Source organism: Hypoxylon fragiforme, assembly GCF_022984875.1.
Source record: "Hypoxylon fragiforme strain CBS 206.31 chromosome Unknown GGS25scaffold_4, whole genome shotgun sequence".
NCBI lineage: Eukaryota > Fungi > Ascomycota > Sordariomycetes > Xylariales > Hypoxylaceae > Hypoxylon > Hypoxylon fragiforme.
In genome coordinates this window covers 1,828,735-1,850,974 of record NW_026054759.1, presented here as the reverse complement: position 1 = coordinate 1,850,974, position 22,240 = coordinate 1,828,735, and the positions used below count along the sequence as shown (strand labels likewise).

General features: G+C 48.1%; 7 protein-coding genes across 7 annotated transcripts; 2 read left to right on the top strand and 5 right to left on the bottom strand.

The window, feature by feature from the left end:
- Positions 1 to 373: 373 nt before the first annotated feature.
- GGS25DRAFT_234991 (uncharacterized protein) lies at positions 374 to 2,498 on the top strand. The gene is made up of 3 exons (XM_049257047.1): positions 374 to 1,717; positions 1,864 to 2,195; positions 2,457 to 2,498. Exons 1-2 carry the CDS (start codon positions 817 to 819, stop codon positions 2,130 to 2,132), a joined length of 1,170 nt encoding a protein of 389 aa, XP_049117773.1. The 5' UTR covers positions 374 to 816; the 3' UTR covers positions 2,133 to 2,195; positions 2,457 to 2,498.
- Positions 2,499 to 4,762: 2,264 nt separating this feature from the next.
- On the bottom strand, positions 4,763 to 5,615 carry GGS25DRAFT_520604 (uncharacterized protein; the record flags this gene model as incomplete). Its single annotated transcript, XM_049263902.1, has 2 exons — positions 4,763 to 5,282; positions 5,350 to 5,615. 2 exons carry the CDS (start codon positions 5,613 to 5,615, stop codon positions 4,763 to 4,765), a joined length of 786 nt encoding a protein of 261 aa, XP_049117772.1.
- Positions 5,616 to 6,040: 425 nt separating this feature from the next.
- On the bottom strand, positions 6,041 to 7,385 carry GGS25DRAFT_486344 (uncharacterized protein). Its single transcript, XM_049260620.1, has 2 exons — positions 6,276 to 7,385; positions 6,041 to 6,221 (listed from the first exon to the last, which is right to left on the bottom strand). Exons 1-2 carry the CDS (start codon positions 7,179 to 7,181, stop codon positions 6,174 to 6,176), a joined length of 954 nt encoding a protein of 317 aa, XP_049117771.1. The 5' UTR covers positions 7,182 to 7,385; the 3' UTR covers positions 6,041 to 6,173.
- Positions 7,386 to 8,010: 625 nt separating this feature from the next.
- GGS25DRAFT_486342 (nuclear pore protein 84/107) lies at positions 8,011 to 11,722 on the bottom strand. The gene is made up of 4 exons (XM_049260619.1): positions 9,301 to 11,722; positions 8,971 to 9,241; positions 8,792 to 8,904; positions 8,011 to 8,732 (listed from the first exon to the last, which is right to left on the bottom strand). Exons 1-4 carry the CDS (start codon positions 11,468 to 11,470, stop codon positions 8,401 to 8,403), a joined length of 2,886 nt encoding a protein of 961 aa, XP_049117770.1. The 5' UTR covers positions 11,471 to 11,722; the 3' UTR covers positions 8,011 to 8,400.
- Positions 11,723 to 12,997: 1,275 nt separating this feature from the next.
- On the bottom strand, positions 12,998 to 14,174 carry GGS25DRAFT_486339 (DUF1903-domain-containing protein). The gene is made up of 4 exons (XM_049260618.1): positions 13,882 to 14,174; positions 13,762 to 13,809; positions 13,675 to 13,687; positions 12,998 to 13,595 (listed from the first exon to the last, which is right to left on the bottom strand). The coding sequence occupies exons 1-4, from the start codon at positions 13,882 to 13,884 to the stop codon at positions 13,417 to 13,419; spliced, it is 243 nt and encodes an 80-aa protein (XP_049117769.1). The 5' UTR covers positions 13,885 to 14,174; the 3' UTR covers positions 12,998 to 13,416.
- A 661-nt stretch (positions 14,175 to 14,835) lies between these two features.
- GGS25DRAFT_486338 (ubiquitin-like protein) lies at positions 14,836 to 16,339 on the top strand. Its single transcript, XM_049260617.1, has 3 exons — positions 14,836 to 15,153; positions 15,292 to 15,642; positions 15,782 to 16,339. Exons 2-3 carry the CDS (start codon positions 15,400 to 15,402, stop codon positions 15,848 to 15,850), a joined length of 312 nt encoding a protein of 103 aa, XP_049117768.1. The 5' UTR covers positions 14,836 to 15,153; positions 15,292 to 15,399; the 3' UTR covers positions 15,851 to 16,339.
- A 1,212-nt stretch (positions 16,340 to 17,551) lies between these two features.
- On the bottom strand, positions 17,552 to 20,446 carry GGS25DRAFT_530840 (uncharacterized protein; the record flags this gene model as incomplete). The annotated part of the gene is made up of 2 exons (XM_049265428.1): positions 17,552 to 20,289; positions 20,359 to 20,446. 2 exons carry the CDS (start codon positions 20,444 to 20,446, stop codon positions 17,633 to 17,635), a joined length of 2,745 nt encoding a protein of 914 aa, XP_049117767.1. The 3' UTR covers positions 17,552 to 17,632.
- Between the last annotated feature and the right edge of the window lie 1,794 nt (positions 20,447 to 22,240).

The window sequence follows — 22,240 nt, the reverse complement described above, 5'->3', positions numbered from 1 at the left end:
CGAAAATTACAATATAAGGGGACCCGTTAAGTAATTTTGCCGTATTTGGTAGCCTAGCAGATCTTTGCGTTGGGACAGTGAGGGGAGTTTTCTACATACTCTCTACACCTTGTGTTATTACCCGATACTCTCTGGCTTATTACTCATTACTCACCTTTCACCAACCCCTTTTGTCCTTTATTTACCGCATGTTTCTGAAGCCTGGAGCCTGAAGGCCCTGGCAGGAAAACGCAGCTTTCGCTTTCGCTTCACCTTGCGATAATCTGAGAAGCCGCAGTTCTTCCTTTCACCCTCTCTCTCTTTCTCTGGACCCATCTCTTGATTGAACTGCCGATGTATACCATATATGAAGCACGGTGGCAGTAGCCAAGAAAGCAACATACCTACATTATCTTGCTGCTGGTACCGCCGCCCACTTGATATTATCCAGCGGATTCATCCGCCCTCTCCCCCCCTAAGGTATTATTCCCGATACAGCTTTTGATAGCTTTCACTCCTCTTCCTCTTCACCCCAGCCCCCCGGCAGCGCGGCTGCGTGTATGCGCCTGTGATACGCGGTGTGTGTTCAAGGGAGATTGGCTCGTTTGTCTGATTGTCTTTGCGCCAGACGCGCGCTCTCGTCCGCATCCAACCCAACCCAACCCCCTTTCCCCTTCTCCATTGGCTTCCCATGCGCTCCTAGCGGCTGGTATATTCCATCCCTCTACTTTTACTCATATACTTTCTTTATCTAGAGTAACCACACTTTTTTCCCCCCCTTCCTCCCTTCCCACCGAAGAAGGGGGGCGACCCACCATACAAACAAGGAAGTACCACATGGCCATGGACTCCGCTCCGAGCCAGCCGACGACCGCGTCCGGGACCCCCGGGCCCCTCCGGACATCCGACCCGGGCTCTACTACTACCACCCCGATCTTCACCCCCGCCGCCGTGCAGAATGAAAAGGAGGTCGAGGTAGTAGACTCGCCTACCTCCCCCGCCTCCCCCAACGCCCTCGCGCGCTTCGAGTTCGAGGCGGGCCGCGGCAACGACGGGTCCAAGATCCTGATGGTGGAGTGGGATCCCGCGCCGCTGGGCGAGGACGGCTGGGCCGTGTCGTGGGAGGGGAAGGCGACGACGTTTCCGGTGTCGGAGAAGCTGGCGGTCGACGAAGGTGAAGGGGAAGTCGCGGAGCGCAATCAGCGACGCCAGCGCATCTACTTCCTGCTCCCGTCCTCCGCGACGATCCCGCCCATGGTGACGATCTCGCACGCCGGCTCGGGGTCGGGGTCGGGTTCGGGTTCGGGTTCGGGCGTCCACGGCGCAACGACGCTGGCCGCTAAATCGATGCCTGCGATCTTCGCGCCGGGGCTGGGGATCGGGTCGCGGGAGGCGGGCCGCCGCGGCGTGCTGCACACGAAGTGGGCGCGGCTGCGGGCGGCGCAGCTGCAGGACGAGATCCGCGCCGAGCTGCGCGACAACAGCGAGAGCGTCGCGCTCGAGATGGCGGTCCAGGAGCGCCTGTGGATCATCGAGCACTTTGGCCTCGAGGAGCTGCGTCCCGCGGCGGACGCGAGCGCGGGTGTAGGTCTCCAGAATGCAGGCGGCGCTGCGGCGGCTTCGCAGCAGCAGCAGCAGGCGCCGCAGAGCCCGAGGTCCCCGGTGAGTGGGCGCCTGGGCGAGAAGTTAAGGGGTTTGAAGCTGGCGACTTCGCCGTCGGAGTTGGTTAATCCGTCAGGTAAATTCCCCTTCCCCCCTTTCTTTTTCTGTCTTCCTCTATTTCCATATTCTCTTTGTGACCCTTTGCATTCCTACCCCTCCATCCCCACATATATCCATAAGTACATAAATGAATCCATCAGCTTATAAACTACTCCCCCTTAGGCACACAATACTCGCAAACACAACAACAAGTACCAACCCTATCCAACCCCCTGCCACCAAATAATAATAAAAAACCGGAGGTAATCCCGAGAGTAGCGAACGCAGGCGGCGTAGCCTCCCTCGACGCCGTCCTCGGCACGGGAGGGGACCAGGCCCCTGCTGCTGCGCCGGATACCCAGAGCAAGGAGACGGAGGACGAGCTGTTCGCGCTGCCGATGAGTCCGCGGAGCCCCGAGATGAAGACGAGCCCGTTCAGCTTCTTGAGGTAGCACCTAGTTCCGCTTTTCTGAGGATGATAGAAGAAGAAGAAGAAGAAGAAGCAAGCGATGAAAGAAGAAGGGGAACCTTTCTCTTCATTTTTTTTTCCCTCGCGAGATCCTTTGGGCGTAGGATTGGTCATCTGTCTAAGCCTTGCGGCTGGATGGAGCTAGCCAGCCTACCTCTACATATCGCTCAATAAGTGAACGATCCAGATCATCATATAATACCACACCACATATGCCATACATACCTACATATATATGCATCTTTATACTTATACATACCTATATAAACCCAAGAGCTCGCTGCTTTCGATTAGGTGGGGAGGGAAGAAGGTTGCGATGGGATATCAGAGACGGAAAACAGATGGGGGAAAAGACGAAGAGAAGTAGGAGAAATATGCAATAGTAGTAGTAGACAGGAGAGTAATGGGTCAAAATATAATGAGCCAAGTACATACACATAACTATTTACCTCATCAAGTGGGACGAAGGGGAACAAGCAAACAAATATAAATAAATATATCGGGACGGAAGCAAGGGGGGTAGACGAGTTGGGTATCAGGAGAGGGGAAAACATATATTTCCATCCATCCTCTTCTTATAGGTATCCCTTCTTTCCTCTCTGCTGGAGAGTTGTTCGAAGAGTAGGTACATATATTGGTAAATACATATGAGAAAAGAAAATACCTATCTTCTAAGAAGTTAACTTGACATTTGCGAGTGAACGTTAAGAGAAGATTAGAGGTGAAGTGTGTAAACAAGTAGGTAGGTACTAAAGAAGAGCATGTAGCTAGAATAGGCAGGGCATATGGAAGTTGCAGTCCAATACATGCCTCTAGCTGCCTACCTACATAGTACACACAACACAGATACATACATGTAAGTAGTTACGTATGTACTTACCTAGGGTATATAAAAACCTCGAGAGATATTGTACAACTACACGTATCCAATAAAACAGAGGAATGGGCCATGGAAGTATTACCGCCATCTACTTCTACTATCACCCTGTGGCAATCCTGCCTTGGTAGTCCGATCTACCTCCCTACCCACACCGACGACAACAGGGTATATCGGTGGAAGAAGAAGAAGAAGAAGAAGAAGAGAAGGATCGAAAGCCTCTGCCGACATCTTAGATGTATCCGATACACTTTCTATGCATGTATACCTACCTACCTACCTACCTACCTATATATTTAGGTACTTACCTCCACTGTAGGTATACGAAGTACGTAACCCCAAAGAAACGCCATGGAGTTACTCCTTAGCACTTACACGCCACGCCTCTCAAGCGCAGCGGAAGGCTGTTATGTAAATGTAGGTACCTAGTACCTGCCCCTATATCAGGTAGGTAGGTTATGCAAGGGCAGCTGGGGACCTTTTCCGCGGGAGATCCTGTCCAAGGGGTTTTCCGATGGATCTATGATAGGTACCTAGGTAACTAGAGACCCTCCAAGATTGCAACACTTCCTAGGGCTACATCTAGATACTTATTTACCTACTTACGGACGCACACGTGCAAGAGCCCGAATGGTTTGGTGAGTAGTTATAATCATGAATATACCTGCCTACCTGTCTGGACTCTAAACCCCCTAACCCGCATCCGAGCCCCACCACAGCCGCATCCGCAACTCCACCACGATGCTTCGGCCGCAGTTCACTACACCTGAAACAGCAGTTCCGCCATCACGCAAGCTACAAAGGCGCGGAATGTACACATATAAGACGCATGTGTGTGCGGTGACTGCGGACATATGTAGATAAGTGTCAAGTTGTGGTTGTCACATGTTGTAACCCGTATATGCCAGGTATCGTTCGGACCGAATGTGGATGCTGCTGCTGCCCTCCCACCTTCTTACCCTCCATCACTACCATGCAGTTTGGAACAACCCTCGTAGGTGCAAAAAACTTGTATTCGCTATAATTCGTCGCCGTACCCGCTTCTGCACACTGGCCTGCCTATTTCGACCGTGCCACATCCGGACCCTTGGAGCTTACCGCTTGTGCATGGCCGTTTAAGAACTCCGGGCTGAGCCACATACCTAAGGACATGACCGGCTCAAGCTAGGGCACCAACATGACTTATTAGATGACTTGGGCACGTCGGATATGGTAGGTATGGCGTCTCATACGCAATAGCCGAGCTCACCATCCGGCCCATGAACGCTAATAACAGAACGGGCTATCTTCTAAAGGCCTTACTACCTAGATAACTCATTGATGATCCTGTTCCTAGCGGCGATTGCGCATACAACAAGTGCCGGGGGGTACGAAGTCCCTCCAGAAAATAATGCAGGTACATTGCATGTGGTAGATGGCGCAATAAGGTCGTAAAGGTCGTAAGAAAAGAAGTGCGTATGTGCTCTCATTGGTCTTCTTAGGCGGTCGAACTGCTCTGATTAGTCAAGTATGTGTGTCGAGTGTCGTGGCTGTAGATTTTGTTCGAAAAGGCCTAGTATCAGATTGCTCTGCTTATCCGCTGGATTTATTGCCCTGCTCATGCCATGAATGTACAGCCTAGACACTTGGCGTGAGGACGATACGTCGGCATCGCTGCTGTTGCTACGATGGTGGACCTTGAATACTTGGAAAGCCGTACACTTTCCCTAGAGTTGAAAGATGAGGACGAGAAGATATCACCGCCACCCACCAACACGATGCTCGTTCCATCTCTCCCTGCGCTCATGGCGTAGATAGTACAACTTCTTGGCCTCGCGGTATCTCCTCGCCCAATCCAGCGTCTCTCTCTCGGTCGCCACCTCCCCCCCTCCCTCACGAATGCTCGCACCTCCCCCCTCGAGAAAACTCTCCTCTAGGGCCCGGCACACGGCCTCCTGCTCCGCCAAGCTCTGGCCGAGTCTCGCGTACAGCGCGGCCGGCGCGAACGGCGCCAGGGCAGCATCCATCTCGGCCTGCTTTTGGCGCCACTGGCGCTCGAGCGCATGGGTGGACAGAAGTTGAGCTTGTGCGGCGGCACGCTGGGCGCCGAGGTGGGCCTCGAGATCTGTCAAGTGGGCCGCTAGCTGGATGTTTTCGTTGAGCGCGGAGAGCAGAGCGTCGCGAGTGGCGGCGAGGGAAGGGTGGATGGAGTCGGGGGCGTGGGTGAGGGCGTCAAGAATGGCTGGTTGGCTGAGTATTTCGGCGAGGTCTTGTTTTCTATGTGGGGATGACGGAGTTAGATATAGTGAGCTCGAAATATGAATACCTGAGGTGGGGGACGTACGATTTATCCTCTAGCATCCTGGGTAGCCACTGCTCGCCAGGATCTGGTATAGGGTCATGAAGGGGTATCTGAGCAGGAATTAGGCCGGAAGCATCGGTAGCGATGGATGCTTGGTTCCTCCCTTCCATAGACCTCGTGAATGCATCGTCGGGGATGGGGGGTGGTGGCCGGGGAGAGCTAGCTGCGGCAGGTGTACCTAGGCGACTAGCATCGTGACTATTTGGTTTCGGTGGTAGAACAGGAGGTGGAGGTGTTGGGGTGTACATTGTTGTTATATTTTGTTGGGTTTTATTTGTATTTGTTATGCGTAAGTTGGATGTTTGGACTTTGGAGTACTAGGTAAGTATAGAATAGTACGGAGTAACTTACTTTATCTTAGCAAGCTTAGACTTGAAATCTTTTACGCCACACACGCACAGCCACCACAGACATGGACCGTGCCAATGTATCTGTGCCATGTGGGGCTGTGTGTGTCGTGTCAAAATTTCAAGTCTAAGGCACGAAGGTGATTTTTTGGCTGTGCCCCCCACAACACTATACCAAAAAAATCGGTACTTTTCAACAAAAACTTCATAACTAAATGAATAAAATAAATATTCTTAATTCGTAAAGTATAGGGGGTAGATATACCCTATTATAAACTATGTATCTACTTTCTTTTGTGTTATAGTAAGGGTGCAAGCAAATTATACGTAGTCACAGAATTCGTTGAGCGTTCCCACATCAGTCCAATAACTACCCCCACTAAGCGACAGCGAAGCAACGAAAGGCCCAATACATTTCAAACAAGTGGTCAGGGCTACTGATGGATATTCTAAAGCCCGTTAGCATTTTACGGCAGTAGGGTCACGGGCAGCACGTTTAAGATTTTTCTATATATTGAATTAGAGTAACTATCTTTAATGCCCCTGAATATTATGACGTACCCGTGCTTGCTCAGCTGCTTTGCTTGTAATATCCATCACTACTTTATAGCTAGAAGAGATGCCTAAGCGAGCCAACGTGTCTATAACGCGGCGTGGTACGCCGCTATTATGAAGGTAAAGACCTATCGTAGAAAGTAGGAAGGTAGATCGCCGCGGCGCGAATGAATGTAGCAGTACCGAAGTAATCAGATATGCCGTAGAAGTAGGAAATGTAGAATTCCACTGATACGAATTCCATTCAGCTCGTTCGCGGATGAGGATTTGACCAAGTAATCTAGCTAACGTTGGAGCTTTAACTTGTATTTGAGGCCAACTCTTAGTTAAAGCGTCGTTGATCCATTCGACGTCGCCGACGTCTTTAACGGCGCATTCGCCGTCGGCCGAGTTTATAAAAGATTCTATGCTGAATGTGTTGAATGCCGGCTGGGATATCAAGAGAGAGAATTCTTTTCTTAGCATAGAAGATACTTTATCAACCTCTTGGCTAATGGAGTTATCGTCTTCATCCTCGCTATTGTTTTTTGCGAACTGGATATCGACGCCGACTGTTTTCAAACGTGCTATTATATGAGGCTTTCGGAGCACTTTAACCACACTGCGTAATTTCGCACCAGAGTTTCGTGGATTGTCAGTCTGGTATGAAAGCCAGCCTTCTAGAAACCGCTCGAAGCCATATCCGAATACGTGACTTTGCGTTCTCCAATACTCGACTGTGTTGTCGACGACCGTATTCAAAGGGAGTTTATATTTAGTGTAATCTCTTTTAGTATTGGATTCCGTCTCGATATCATCGTCAGAAGGAGGATTATTCGGCGTATCGTGGGAGACATTAGTGTTTAGGGTATTTTGCTGTGGCAATTGAAGAGGTGATGAAGGGGGTGACGATAATTCAGACGACAAATCCATCTTTGTGGAATATACCAACAACGAAACGTCGTAAAAATACGAGAAAAAATGTATTAAATTTGCAATAGCTTAATTATCTGTATTGGAGTAGATTTAAATGCTTATTTCTCGATTGTAATGGTTATTTTGATATTTTTGATTTTTTGATGTGGGAATGCTCTATACAAACGATCACCTTCGTGCCTCAGACTACAATGTCACTACATATGTAGGAGACGGTTTTGCGTGGGAGGGGTAGGTCTGGGGTTATCTGCAAGTATCTGTTAATTGCATCATCATGCTAGAATAGTTTCCCATCGAGGCTTAAGCCACTGCCACCGTAACTCCTCCACATTTCAAGTTCGTGCTCCAATCCGGGCTCCAATTCTTCAAAAGAACGCCCAGACGTAGCTCAGTGCCATATAGCGATCTAGATGATATAAATTAGCAACATTAACAACACGCCACTCCGTCGTATCGATTACCCGAAACCCTCGCGGAAGTGCCCTGTTGGCAATGATCTTGTTACATTCGTTGCCATGTTGTTCTTTGCATTCCTGTAGCCATCTCGTGACCATACTGGTGTCGATTCTTCTCCTATGCCACCTAGTAACTTCTTCCAATCCATGATACCCACGATCCTTATAACGTAGCTGAAAGCCTGCCGTCAGGTAGATTGGAAAACCCACTCTGAGAACACTCCCGCGAATATCCGTAGGCCGATTCTCACTTTGTCATTATCACTCTAAAAAAAGGGGGGGAGGGGCGAGAAAGGAAGCACCCGACACTACGCAACAACATCAGCAACTTAACTACTGGATAGGTACCCATACATAGAACAGCGACAACATCATCGTGAAATTTCATCATTACTACATACCCAGGTATATGAACAAGGATCGGTGGACAAGCCAGTTAAAATCTTCCGAGGCCAATTTGCAACCATAGTCTACAAATTGGGCTCAAAGACCATAGCCTTACCTCCTACCTGACCTAATTAGAGAGTTCAGAGTGATTAGTGCATCATGAAATACAATTACCCCTTGAAGGTTAACGGACATCCTAATATGCCCCTAAAAAACAAAACGCCCTTGCAGTTTTGATGGCCATCCTCTTAACCCTAGGAACCGCCAGCGCCAACGAAGCCAGGCCCACTGAAATGCAAGCGTGCAACATTCATCAGTACTAATGTTAGGGCCATAAAGCCAACCATGCCCCCCCTTTTTTTCATCTCATTCCTTCACTTCTTGACCGACCAAAGCTCTCGTGTCCATCCGTGTTCTCGCATCATCCTTTTACTGTTGATACCATTGGCCCCTTTCTTGTCACTGCTGCTTATCGCGAGCGCCTTGCTGCAGTTGGCAAAGCCTTCCAAGAGTTCCTTCATACGGCCGGCTTTCATGATCACCGCCGCTACGTCCGCGTCTTTCTTTGCAACAACCGAGGCAAGCTCCATGCACTCCAGCAAGTTGTCACGAGTTAGAGTTGTTCCTGCGAAGTGCAACGCGCTCACGTATCCAAGAATTATCTCTGGGAGATACGCGTCCCGAAGATATGCAAAATCATCATCTTCTAACCCCATAGTTAGAAATGTCCTAGGTATGTTCGTAGATGTCATAGCCATAACTCACCTTCAATACTCTCCATGAGCCAATTGTTCAAGATAGGGCGCATGTAGCCCTTGAGAGCCTTGATTGACTGGCCAACATTGGCCCAGAAATCTCGGCTTAACTTCTCCGCCGGGCTGTATTATCAAGTTAGCTTGACTGATATTACCCTTCATATCAAAGATAGGGTAATAGAAACTTACTCTTGGGCTAACAATTCACTTGAGGCCAAAGTCTCCATCACATCTAAAGCCCGAATCAAGCACTCCATTTCAAAGAAATTCTGTGCTGATGCGACCTCGTCTGGACCAAGACCATTTACTTCTAAAGAGCCGGCCGCAGCACTGGCTCGAACTTCATCAAACCACGATACATCCGAATAATCTGAGTAGACAATGCCTGCCTTTCTTCTAAAAATGTCCGCGCAGGAGACCCGTTCAGACAAGGCACGGGCTGCATGGAAGTTGAATTGCTCTAATGAGTTGTTAGTACTGGTGAGAAGGTTTCTGGGGGCGACAAAGGACTCGACTTACTGAGAAATCGTTTGTAAATGGCGGTTCCGTAATGAAACACTTCATGCCATAGGCCATCGATGAGAAGGAACCACTCCAGCGATTGGATGAGATGTTCGTCCACAGAGTTGAGCTCGTCGGGAGGCTCCCCCAGGAAGTCGGGCTTCAGAGGACGTCCGTACTTGAGGGTAGGCGGATCGTTGGAGAAAACAGTGAATCTACCGAATGGGGGCTGTAGGTTCTCTGGTTCGAGATGCTGCTGCAGAAGAGAACGCGGCTGGAATTGGACAAACTCGGCAATGTCTATGCCGAGCTTCTCCATCAGCCTTAGCTGCATCTCTCGCTCGTGCTGGTCGACAATGCCAGTAATATTCCGACTCAGGGTGAAGAAAGCCCTATCCCCCTGCATTTGGTGACAATAGAGAGACATAAAGTCAGTTAGGCCAGTCAACCGCAGGGTGCTGACATAGGCAGAGATGACATTCTGCTGTACCTTGAGACGTTCGGAAAGCTCTACGAGCAGACCGCCCTGTAGCTGCTCAAGGCTTGAGATGATCAGGTATACGTGGACCAAGACGCGTAGACCATTATGATCCCTTAGCTGTACAAATTTGGCATCGTCTATATCTTCACCAGCGGTACTAAAGCTTGGTATCAATGCTGAACTGCCATCCTTGTTTGCTGACTTTCCAAGCGCAACACCGAGTTCGTACATGTACTGGTCCATATTATTTGATATGATTGCTGCTTGTAGGGTTTTCAGAGGCGTTCTCGCCTCTGCCGAGGTTTTGACGTTTGTTTCCAGAGATTTCACAAGCCGTTCCGCAACCGAAGCAGGCTCACCATGGAACTGAATGGCGTTAAAGGCGGAGAAGCTTTGGGAAATGGTAGCGGTAGCATCTGGCGGAGATCGCTTCATCAAGTAGGCATCAAACTGTGTTCGCAATAGGGCATTATAGTGGGCGTAAACGTAATCATCCCAGTTCTCACAAATCTTTTCGACACTGGGTATGTCACCAGAGAGTATACCGTAGACGGCGCGCTCAAAGTCATCAGTACCTCCTTGTCGCGCCAAGGCAAAACAGGTTCGCCGCCAGAGAAGAAGAGATAGGGGATCACATGTAGGACGGCCTTCGCTTTGGTCCTTAGACAACGGCATGGCGGACATACTGACCGCTCTCCAGACTTCGGTTCTTTCCACGCACCAATCTCGGATCTCGGCGATGCTTCGTCCCCTGCGAAGTAACTCATAGCATCCGAGCCATATGGCTCGCTCAAAGTACTCATCTTGAGGTTGAAGCTTCCTATTCTGTCTTGTCGCCACATCGGGATCAAGCTGCGTCACGAGTGGCGTGGAGCCATTCTTGAGCTTATGGCTAACGTCGGAAGCATTAGGGTCCAGAGCTCCGGACCAACCTTGAACGTTCTTGTGCATCTTGATAGCAGATCGCGTGTGCAGCCACCCGTAAGCGATAATGTCTCCCCTCTCTGCCCGCTGCTGGTAATCCCGGACCAATTCATCTATATCCGTACGCGACTCATCGGCGCTGGTTTGCAGACACTCCAAGATAGCCTTGCGTTCTTGAGCGGTAGAGTCTGTCTGTATGAACTCATCCCAGAGTTCGGATGAGGGTTGGAATCTCGACACGTCGTGGCGCACTGGCTTAAGAGAGTTCTTGTGAGAGTATCGTAACGGCAAGAGGCGGCGCAACATGTCCCAAGTTTGGGCCTCAAGTTCCCACCCCTTGAGTCTCTCGGCCGAGGCAGGCGATGCAGGTAGTTTATCTGCTTCGTCTAAATCCATGGAGTCTTGGCTAGAAGTATCATATGGACGGAGATCGTCATACGGACGGAGATCAGTTCTAGACGACTGGCCTTGCGACCTGCGCAAGTCATGAACTTTGGTGGCGGCATAGTGATAGTAAGTGTCGACAAGATTAAATATGTCTTCTCGTTTTTCGGCTGAGGATTTGCGAATGAGAGAAAGTGAGTCTAGACCTTTGGCGAATTCGGTAGCATCTTGGGCGAATTCGATTTCGGGTTCTTCGAAAAAGGCTGGAATATCATTAGTCTCCATCGACTCCTCAGATTTAATTGATGGTAGCAATGGTGTACTTTGGCCATTCGAATCTGAAAGAGGTGACAGCTCGCCAAATTGCAGACCATACGTGTGCTGAGGCCTTTGGGCCATCGTTACGTTGTGTCGATTAGAGAGAGGATGGATTTCGAGGCGGGTTATCAATTATTATCTTCGTATAAGGAGCTGGTTGCTAACCAGCATCCTTTGTAATGTCTCGCTGTTGTAGTTGATGAAGCTGGGTTTATTTCTAGGTCATCTGCGATTATAAGTACGTGAATATCGGGATTGTTTGGTGGTGTGTGTTATTACGATGTTGCGTATTTGTTGTTAAAAATGTTAAAAATGTAGTTAGTTAAAAGAATTGATTGACTAGAGCTTTGAAGCTTCAACGTTCTCGACGCGGTTCGGTCGTGTCCGTACAGCCAATGACGTCCCCAAACGGTAAGTTATGGTAACCTAAGCTATTGCCGCTTTTAGCCTTAGCCTTACTGGATATCTGTTTAGATGCATAATATTATGTTACCAAAAATAGGCTTAGTTATCTGTTTGTTACTAGGTATCGCCTGTTATCACTTTCTACTAACCGAAGTCAGCCGCAACAAAGAACCCCATTTGTTAACATATCACTGTTTATCTTCCCGTCAACAGACAAGTCTCATACCAGTCAGCGATACTTTTACATGCTTAGGCACCTAGTCGATATATACTAGTATTGGCTCTTCTTCTTCTGGTATGATCCAAATGCCTAATGCTTTTTTTTGCTAGGTGCTACATAAAGGAAAGGAAAGGAACAAGGTAAAGTAAAAACTACGTCTAACAGACTCATCAGTCAAGTCTTGCTGTTCAACAGGACTTGTAACAGACTGTCGTCCTTCCATCTTTCAAGGGCCTTATTCTTCCATTCTTCCCATCCTTCCCCCTCTCCAGAATCAAAGACTCGTTTAAGCCCAATGAAAAGATTTAACTCAGCACCATATGCGCCAACTATGTAACATCCGAAACTTGCCCTTACCCCTAATCTCCGTACCTCCAAAGGCCTTGTCTCTCATCTTGCCATGAAATACTCTTAACTTCAACACATATAACCAACCTTGGCTCTTCCCAACCCTCCGGATCTGGAAGTAACTGGCCACAAGGTGAAAAATAGAAGATGCAAAATAATGGCCGGGAATTGATCCATATCGACTAGGAGAGAAAGCATCCAGCTCATGTGCGATCCCGTTGGCTGTCCTCAAATTGGACAACAGGGACGTTGATTTTCTGGTTGTTTAGGGGCATAACTATGTGGAACTGGCAATTGCCTCTCATATTGATATTGACAACCGCGCTTTGATCCTTAGACCAAACTCTGTATTTGAGCACGTATAGAAGTTCCGAGAGTTGGGAGGATATCACGTTTCTTTCTGATTAGTTTTTATTACTTGGTTGTTAGTCTTGTCGCCTCACATTTAAAGGGCATACAGATTAAATTGTACATAACATGAATGATAATATATTGATCAAATCGAACCGTTTTAAACCCCCGTATCCTAAACTTCGTATAAAATGCTTGCGTCCGTAATTTTCGCTTACATATGTAGTTGAGGCTCAGCCACCCGATTGGGTACATAGTACATAACTAACCTAGTATCAATACAGCCACAGAACAAACTCACATTGAGTTTAACCAATCACAATAGAGAATTAGCCCCATCGGACCCGCCCATCCACAGAGTACAAAGTAAGAAATTCTCACCCAAAATTTTCAATGTTTTTTCCTTTTTCTCTCATCATAAATGTCACCGGCATTCATATTAGAGTCTCGGGACAAGCTAGATATTTCTTTTTCAATGCTTGTCCAGGTCCCATGCGGATCTCTTGCGCGCTCAATGATCGCCCAGAACGATTTCTACTCTCTGTAAATGTTGCCTGCCTTCTTTGTTCAGGTTGACGTGAATAAAGAGTTGTAGAACATAACCACGCTCCTCCATCCCATTGAATACCGAACATACATACACCACTCCCACTATATACATATGATATGATTACAGTTGAAGACCACAGGATCATCGTTGATTCTATTTATCCTGCTGTTCCTGTCTTTGCTTCATCTTCAATCGTAGAAGACTGGCTTTCGGGCAACAGACACTAGTTGCGTAATCACCATGTTTTTGGTAGAAGGCATCGCAACACTTGTAAAGGGCATCGACCAAATGTGAACATTTTGCCTCGTTATATCCATTCTTCCCAAGGCAATCTGTTTGTTTTTGTGTGTTAGAGCCTTGAATGCTGGGGAAATATACCGTGGGCATTCTGATTTGTTTGTGTGCACTTACCTTGTATCGCGCACTGGGGACCATTGATACTTATATTAGCCATTCTTGCCCGAATGTGAGACTCATAGTATTAATTCGGTAACTCACTGCACGTGGGTGACACGGGGGGTCTGAGCCAAGGTCCTCTTTCATTCCCTATAATTATTTTTGATGTTATTAATCTGAAGTTGTGAAGGGATTTCGTTGTTATGTAGCTTGCCCACGTACCATATTCAAAGGCTTTGTGATACGATCGATCCGATCTGATCGTGTTACTACCTAGGGTAGATAGATAGATTGACGAGAGAAGTCAAAGTCAACTACTAATGTACTCGCAGGTATTTAGTGTTGAATAATACACAATGAAGAAAACCCACCAGTTAATTACAACCTAGGTAGGATATACTATGGTATTCTTAATGTTGTCATTTATTTTTTGCATTTGAAGTTGATCTATAACAGGTCTTCTGTTCCACTGGTTGGCTAAAAATGACGTGGACAAGTTTGGGAGATCTAACCTATCGGGGCTACAACTGTATTGTATTGATATCCATTGTTTGGTAAAGCCTCGAGTAGTGAGCATATCAGAAATCAAAACTGCGTCTTCCGCTTTTTAGTTACATATACATGTATGTTCCCCCAGAGCATTATAAATATCTACTGTAACCATTGGCAACGCTGAATCTGCATGCTCTTATAATACATAGGTAATGGCATTTTAAAGGCTTTGTTTATCACCTATTAGCAAGGTAATGATAGACCTAACAAAAGCGTGGAATGAGGCTCTGCATGATCTTTGTTCACTACATACATGTATGTATACATGATATATACATATGTACAATCTAGGCTAAATCACTTCCATATGGCATATGTAGGTTTACATAGTTAATTAGGTAGGTTAGAGGCTTGGGCCTTGAATAAATGGGCTGAAAACGGCAGCACTTAGTGCATAATTAGGTCAAGTATACTTTAAACTATTGAGAGTATGAATGCGAAAGGAAAGGTAGGTCCGGCGTAGGTGACTGCCTAGAGGGCAAAAAAAAAAGAAGAAAAAAAAAAGAAACCAATGAGCAGCCGCACTGAGTATGTAAGGTACATAGGTACATAGATATAGCGCTACACATACTATGTAGGTAGTTATGTACATATGTATGTATTGAAACTCTCAAGCAACTGCCCCGCATCTAGCGTAGTCACAGCCCTGGAGGTTCCTTGTTTCTCACCTAAAGGGCAACTCACGTACTTCTTCGCGTTGATTCTAACATTCGAACATTGAAACTTCACCAACCATAATCGCATCACTTTTTAGGTACTTCACTTCTTTTTTTTTCTTACCTCTTTTTTTTCCTTGTCACATCTCCTTCTTTCCACCACTCGTAACTCAAATACCAAATACCTTACATACTACACGAAGAGCATTCCATCCTCTTCCGCTTCAAAACTTTCTATCACCACATCGCATTCTCCAGCAATCCGTCACTCTCAGTCTTCTGACCTGTGAGTCCCCCATCCCCATCCCATCCTTCCATTTTGCGTGCCTGCATTGCAAAGTGCCCAATAGGCAGCCTTTCATCTAATATACTCCGAGCACCCTCCCGCTAACCTATATCGCCTTCCGGCGGCCGCAATAAATAGCTATCTTACGAACTGATCTCAACCTCGAAAAGGCAAGCTTGACGCCTAGGACGCTCAAATAATAAAAACCGTCTCATTCGTAAATCACATATCACATATCATCCAAAGATGTCTGGAGAGAACGACAGCGGAAGCCCTGCCGCCGAGCGCCAGGATGCACCTGCGGGTGGAAGCGAGCATCTCAACATCAAGGTCACGGATAACAACAACGAAGTTTTCTTCAAGATCAAGCGCTCGACCAAGCTCGAGAAGCTGATGACGGCATTCTGCGAACGCCAGGGCAAGAGCGTCGAAGCTGTCCGTTTTCTATTCGAGGGACAGCGAGTGCAGAAGAGCGATACGCCTGACTCGGTAAGTTCCCAATTCACGCCATTCAAGATCCGCTTTTTCTTCCTCTACCTTTCCCTTTTTTGATATTAATCCACGACCCTTCCGCACTCAACTTTGGTTATACCTCTTGGTTACTAACCTTGGTATTTCGTATTCGTAGTTAGAGATGGCCGATGGCGACACCCTGGAAGTCCACCAGGAACAGGTAGGAGGAGCGTACCGCTGCTGAGACAACTAGCCCCAATGCAGCTGGTTAAGTAACTAGTATTACCTTGGACGCAGAAGCCAATTTGACGTGTGGCTAAACGTGCGCCGAAATGGAGTCGGGGGTTATGATACACCTGAATTGAAATCGGGTGACAGTGAAGGAAACAAGAGGCTACGGGACGATTTCTCTCTCTTGCCTTCGAGGACCGATACTTGGGGGTTCTCGCTATATCTTCTACCATAAGCAGGAGGGCACTTGTCATCTAGACTATTGCGTTTGTGAATCTTTCAGAAGTACTTTCTTCTATTAATCGAGGTGGGCGGCTGATCTCGGATTAGAACTCCTCTTATCGCCGCATCTCCGTCTCATGTTTCTTCTTCCTGTTCTCCTTACTCTTCCTCCTGTGCAACAAATGACTACCTACCTACCTATGTGACTTGACTAGATATAGCCACCCGCCTACCTACGCTTCTCTTCCCCCCTTTTGATCATATAAACTCATCCCCAGCCCCTCACATCAAGCCACCAACCAACCTCTCTTAAGATTCACCCCAGAAGTAGTAGTAGTTATCCAAAGAGTAGTAGATGCCTACCTAGAGCCTGCCTCCTCCTCCTCCTCCTCCTCCTCCTCCTCCTCCTCCTCCTCACCCCGCCTCCTAGCTAGGTACAAAACGTTAAATCCGCAAGGCTCACAGCAAACCTACATACACACGTAGGAGTAATACGCCTATATAAGCTCTAAGCAGGTAAGTATGTACTACTACATACATACCTATCGGTGTAAGCACATCATACATAAATAAATAAAGCCAGCTTGATTACGCCAAGGCTAGCCTAGGTGCGTAGTAATAACTATAGGTAGGTAGGTAGGTTGCCTCTCTAAACTACATATTTAGGTACAGTAGCTACCTAGTAGCTGAAAGCATAGATCGATCTAGCCCGTAAATGTCCAATCCATCTATCCAACTACTATCAAGTGTCAGCATGTATAACAAACATAGCACCCGCCATACCTTGGGTAGATTGAATAATAGGTGCTTTGAAGCTGAGCTGAGTGAGCGGTATGTATGTAGGTGCGTAGGTATGAGTAGGTAGGTAGTGGAACACGTAAAGGTAAATCCCTCCCTCCCCCCCCCCTAAAGAGCAATCTGATAGGAGAATAACATTAAAGGATTGTTCAAGATATTCAGTATTAGTAACACACACAAACACAAGTCACGTTGTGTACCTAGGATAGGTAACTAGTATAGACAGGTCAAGTAGAGAGCAAGCAGGTATGTATTCTTAGGATCAAGCACACGAGTCCTTTTCCTCTGTATTTCGGAATTACTACTGTTGCCACCGAAAAAACATTCCGTCAAATACAAGTACTTTCTTTCTTTCCCTCAAACAAGAACACAATCTGAACGCCACCATCCTCCATCGATTAGTTATTCCCTACCATTTGCCATACCTGCCAGCACCCCAGAACCCTAAGTCAAAAGCAAAACGCAAAACGCAAAACGCAAAACGCAAAACGCACGCCCCGAAAAACAACGCAAAAATGCAATAGTCGCCAAACTCGTGTTGTGGAGGCGCGGAAAATCCACAGTCGTATCAGCAGATCAGTCTTACCTTGTGTGCGAGTAAGATATCCATCCATCCATCCATCGTGATACTTAAGCCGAGCGGGATTCTCGTGCGCAAAAGGCCTCTCGTATGTGTGTGTACCTAACGTTCATCTTCAGTGTAATTCCGTCTTCGTAATCGTAAAAAGTCATCGTTTCCGTTTCCATCTCGTTCTTCATTCTTCGTTCATTCTCGTCACATCTTGAGTTCCGCGGACCGGCACCGCGTACAGAGAACAACATTGTCGCCGCGCTCGCGCATGGGGAAGATCTGGCCATCGTCAAAGCCACCGCCGCACGTGGCGCATCGAAAGCACTCATCATGCCACTCGCCGCCTAGGGCGCGGATGTACTGACCAATGACAGCAGTCCGGCATCCGCGGCACTTGGGTGCACGCCTTTCTGTCCGCTTCGTCTGGCAGTTGACACACCACGCATACCCGTCCTTCTCGATGTGGGTGTCGCCTCGGCCGAATGGGTCACCACACTCAGCACAGAAGAAGTGACCGTAATGCCAATGTGCCCCAAGTGCTACCACGTGCTCGCCCAGGATCGGCGTTTTGCAGTGTTTGCATCGTGGCGCGAATTGCTCATGCCAGTCCAGATGGCAATAGAAGCGTAAACGCTCGTCCCCGTCTTCCGCCATCGTCTGTCCGGGCTCCTCTTCCAACAACTCACCCGCTGCCCGTCGCCGGATCCGAGCTAGGCGTTCAGAACGGAAATTGTCGGGTTCCGGACTGATTTCTAGCGCCTCCAAGGCGGTGCCACAAGTGTAGCATCGGAAGCATTGCGGATGGAAGCGCTCAGAGGCACCGGCGAGCGCGACGAAGCGACCCTCGATGGGGAATGCGCATTCATGACAAGTGGCTGTTGCGCGGCGACCGGTGACGCCCGGTGCTGGGGACCAGTGACTTCGAGGACGATCTCCTCGCGCCTGGGTGGGGGTCCTAGGGGTAGGCAGCGGTCTAGTTGGCAAGGGCCTTTTGTTGCCATTACTAGCATTGCTTTGATTAGCGTCAGCGTTGGGGGTAACAATCGTTGGTAGGTTAGGCAATTTGCGGCTACCACCACCACCACCGCCGCCGCCGCCGCCGCCCCTGTAGTCGTTATGGTCGTCGTCGTCGTCACCGGGTAGCACAATAGAAGGGATAGTGGGTCCATCGCCTGAAACGGAAATAGCAGGCACCCTTGGGCGATCATTCGCTCCATCTACCTGAATACTTGGGATGGACGGCGCGTTGCCAGGTGCCCGTGAGGACGATGGAACCGGGGTCTGAGGGCCCGGCGTAACTGCGATAGTAGGGACATTGACATTCGGCTGCGCAGTTTGTGAACCCTGACGCTCTTTCCCGAGGACCCCGAAAGGTCCGACTCGGCGGTTGGTGGTATTGGTAGGGCTGTTGGAGTTGCTGTTGCCGTTGCTTGGGAGGTTTGGGTTGTTGGAGTTGGTATGGGTTTGGGTGTTAATAGGCTTGGGCTCTTCTGGCTTTGCATCAGTCGCCTCTCCCTCCTCCAAGGGCTTCCAGTTTTTGTCAAAGCTTACGATTGGACGTCCGGGGCTGTCACTGACGGCCGACGGAGTGGGGAGCTTGGCACTGCGATCTTTGAGCCGCATGCTGGTAGCCAGTCTGATGTCATCACTGCGGATCTCCATGCCATTTTTGGTGGGACTGTCTTGCGGTGTCCGCGGCGAATTAGATTGGTTATTTTTTGTGTAGGTAGGATTACGGGATTGCGTCGGCGGATTCTTGTGAATCTCATATCTCGACAATGGTTTCGCGGGTAGGGGGGCTGCCGCGGCAGCCTCTGGCGCGGAATCGGGCGCGAACTGGACCCTGTTAGGAATCCCTCTCGCTTTCAATCCCAGGGGTTGCGGTTCCTCGGGTATCCGAGGTTGTCTTGGGTTCCTATGCTCAGGGGTAGTGCACTCAGGCTCTTCCCAGATTTGATCGCCAGAGAATGGCTTCTCTATCTCTCCGCTAATGTTACGCTTCAGACTACTGAGACGGCGACTGCCCGAGCTCGAACGTGGCGCACCACCTACCGTGCCGTACGATTTCGATTTCGACTTAGTTGATCCCATAGAATATGTACGTTGTTGATCCATACTTGTACGAGCACTAGTCGGCGAGGGCGCCCGTTCACTACCAGACGAACTCCCGGAGAGAGATCGAACAGAGTCTCGTGCAAGCCCAGTCGCGCCAATATCATCGCCATACATACCGACACTAGCAGCACGTGCATGGGCGTAGCTATTCTTGCGTAGATGTGGCTTGTAGCGGTAGGGTGCGCCAGGTTCGGGTGTTTTTATGCCGTGTTGGTGCCGCCAGACCAATTCAGCTGCCTCGTCGAGAGCGGCATTGTACAGTCGAGATTCGTCGTCGTCCTGTTCCCCACCTTCTTCCCTATCTTTATCTTCCCCCCTCAGATTCACAGCATCCATAGCATCCATGGCCTCGCGAAGCGACACAGCCTCTTCCTTCTCCATCCACCGTTGGCCACGCTCGATATATGTGGCGCTAGGGACAACCTCGCCTGGTTTCAAAGGAGAAACGGCGGCGGTACTTTCCGGGTAGTAGTCCCTCCCCGACATAGTCGCAGTTGAATTAGTAGTGTAACGAGATGCCACGCTTGGTGCAAAACTATGGCGACTACCCCGTGGCTTAGGAGCATCAGAGTGGGGTTTCTTTGGGCTAGTAGAGGCTTCAGATAACACAGATGCGCTCGCAGGTGATGGACGGCCCATGGCAAGTCGTTCTGTAGAATCCCGAGCTTGTCTTGTGGATGGTGGTGGAGGCCGTGCCCCTCCTGGGCGACTGACGCGATTATCTCGAAGCCCTGCCAAATATGCCGCTACAGAAAGACCCCACGTTAGTGTTTCTGGAAGCATGTGACAATGATGCTGGATGAAGCTCTACAAACCAAATTGTTCACTGTCCATATAAGTTGGCGAAGGCGGCGTCACCTTTCTAGGCGAAGATGACCTCTCCTTGGACCTGCCTCGCATCATGTTTGCAGAGGTGGTGTTTGTCGTTTGTTGTGCAGGATTCAGCTCAATATGTAATATGTAGGTAGGTTAGGTAGATTACCTAGTTAGCACTTTAGGATTGTTGACGAAATAGTGTAGGCCGGATGGGGATTGTTTATAATAGGCCAATATTTCTATATCGATACACTTCGTAAGACTAATTCTTTGCTAAACAAGGATATTAATATCAAATATCAAATATCAATATCAATTCTTCATATGTTACCTATGAGGTCTCAAGGGAAGAAAGGAATAATAAAGTAAGTAAAGTAGGTATTTATTATTATGGGCTAGAATGAAGAATGTCTCACAGAAACATTGAGCAGAAAGCAGAAAGCGATAGTGCATTGATGATGTGTTCCCACTCAAGACCCTTTATAGGCCAAGCGTGGAATGGGGTGAGTACCTATCGTTGCAGGGTTTGGTTGCAGGGTTAACCGCTACCCAATTTTCCCAATGTTTTGGTCTGTTGGCGGGGCAGCCGATTTTAGGTAGGACGGGAGGCAGGAAGTTGCAAGGAAGCAACCGCCTTCTGAGCCTTCCGAGAATCTAAGAGACATCAATGGTAGGACAACTGGCGGTTTTGGGCCCAGTTGTTTCCCCACCTAGAACAGTTGTTCAAACTACTATCTAGGTACGTACTAGGGACATGTCTAGGTACATGTCTAGGTACATATGCATGCATGAATGCCCTGTACCTGAGCCACGCTGATTTTATTTATATGTATGTACCTACATATCATCCAATATCTATCCGGTAAGTACGAATGAGTGTACTACTACACAATGCATACAGAGCCGAGGTATGCGAATCGTAGCGAACCCATCCATACCTTGATATGTATATATACCTAGTACCGAAATATCTTGTTGACGCGGTAGGTGATGAATGAAGCTCGAAGACCGGGATAAGCGTGTTTAGTGCTACTTACATAGTAGTAGTGCTAGTTTGTATGTGAGTAATTGCGATTCCAGGGCCTGCATGATCACGGAAAATAGGCTAACCTCAGTGACTCAACGACATCTGGACTGCTAGGTAATATATAACTACAAGTACCTAAGTACCTACCTACCAGGTAGGTACTCCGTACTGATTCCACCTATGATGCTACAGCGATTGGTTTTTCTAGAATTAAGAAGAAAGCTTGGCTGGGATATCCATGAGAAAGTTTAAATGTAAGGCGGTCACTACCACAATTGCAACTTATTTGGTGTAGAGAAGCAACCTTGGAAGTTGTTAATTAACATATAAATCTCTCTAGCCGAGAGTCTGAGACAACGTCGTCTTCATCTAGCCTTGAATTTGAGGGCTTGCGAGAGGTTGGAATCGATAGTAACAGTTTTTTACCGTTGATTATCTTGATTTACTTACGCCAAGTTCGTACTACCAGCCTACCACATGTAAGTAAGTAGACATGTACGTACTATTAGTACCTAGTAGTATGTAATACAATACATGCAATTCCACATATATCAATCCATTCCAAGGTTGCAGGTATTAAATATCGCCTTCGATGTAAGTATCAGAGACGATTAACCACCTGCAGATAGGATATTGTCAATTGGGAGAAGCACACAATGGTAAATCGAGTTATCCATGTTGGCCCAACAGAATTATGCCACGAAAGAATAGTCTCTGCTGTCAGCGCATTCTAAACGATGCACAGCCTTGATGAAGTGTCTGTCAGGCGGTGTTGCAATTTGAAGAACAAGAAGATTGAAGCCACTTGGATAATACATACATACATACATACATACATACATACATACATACCT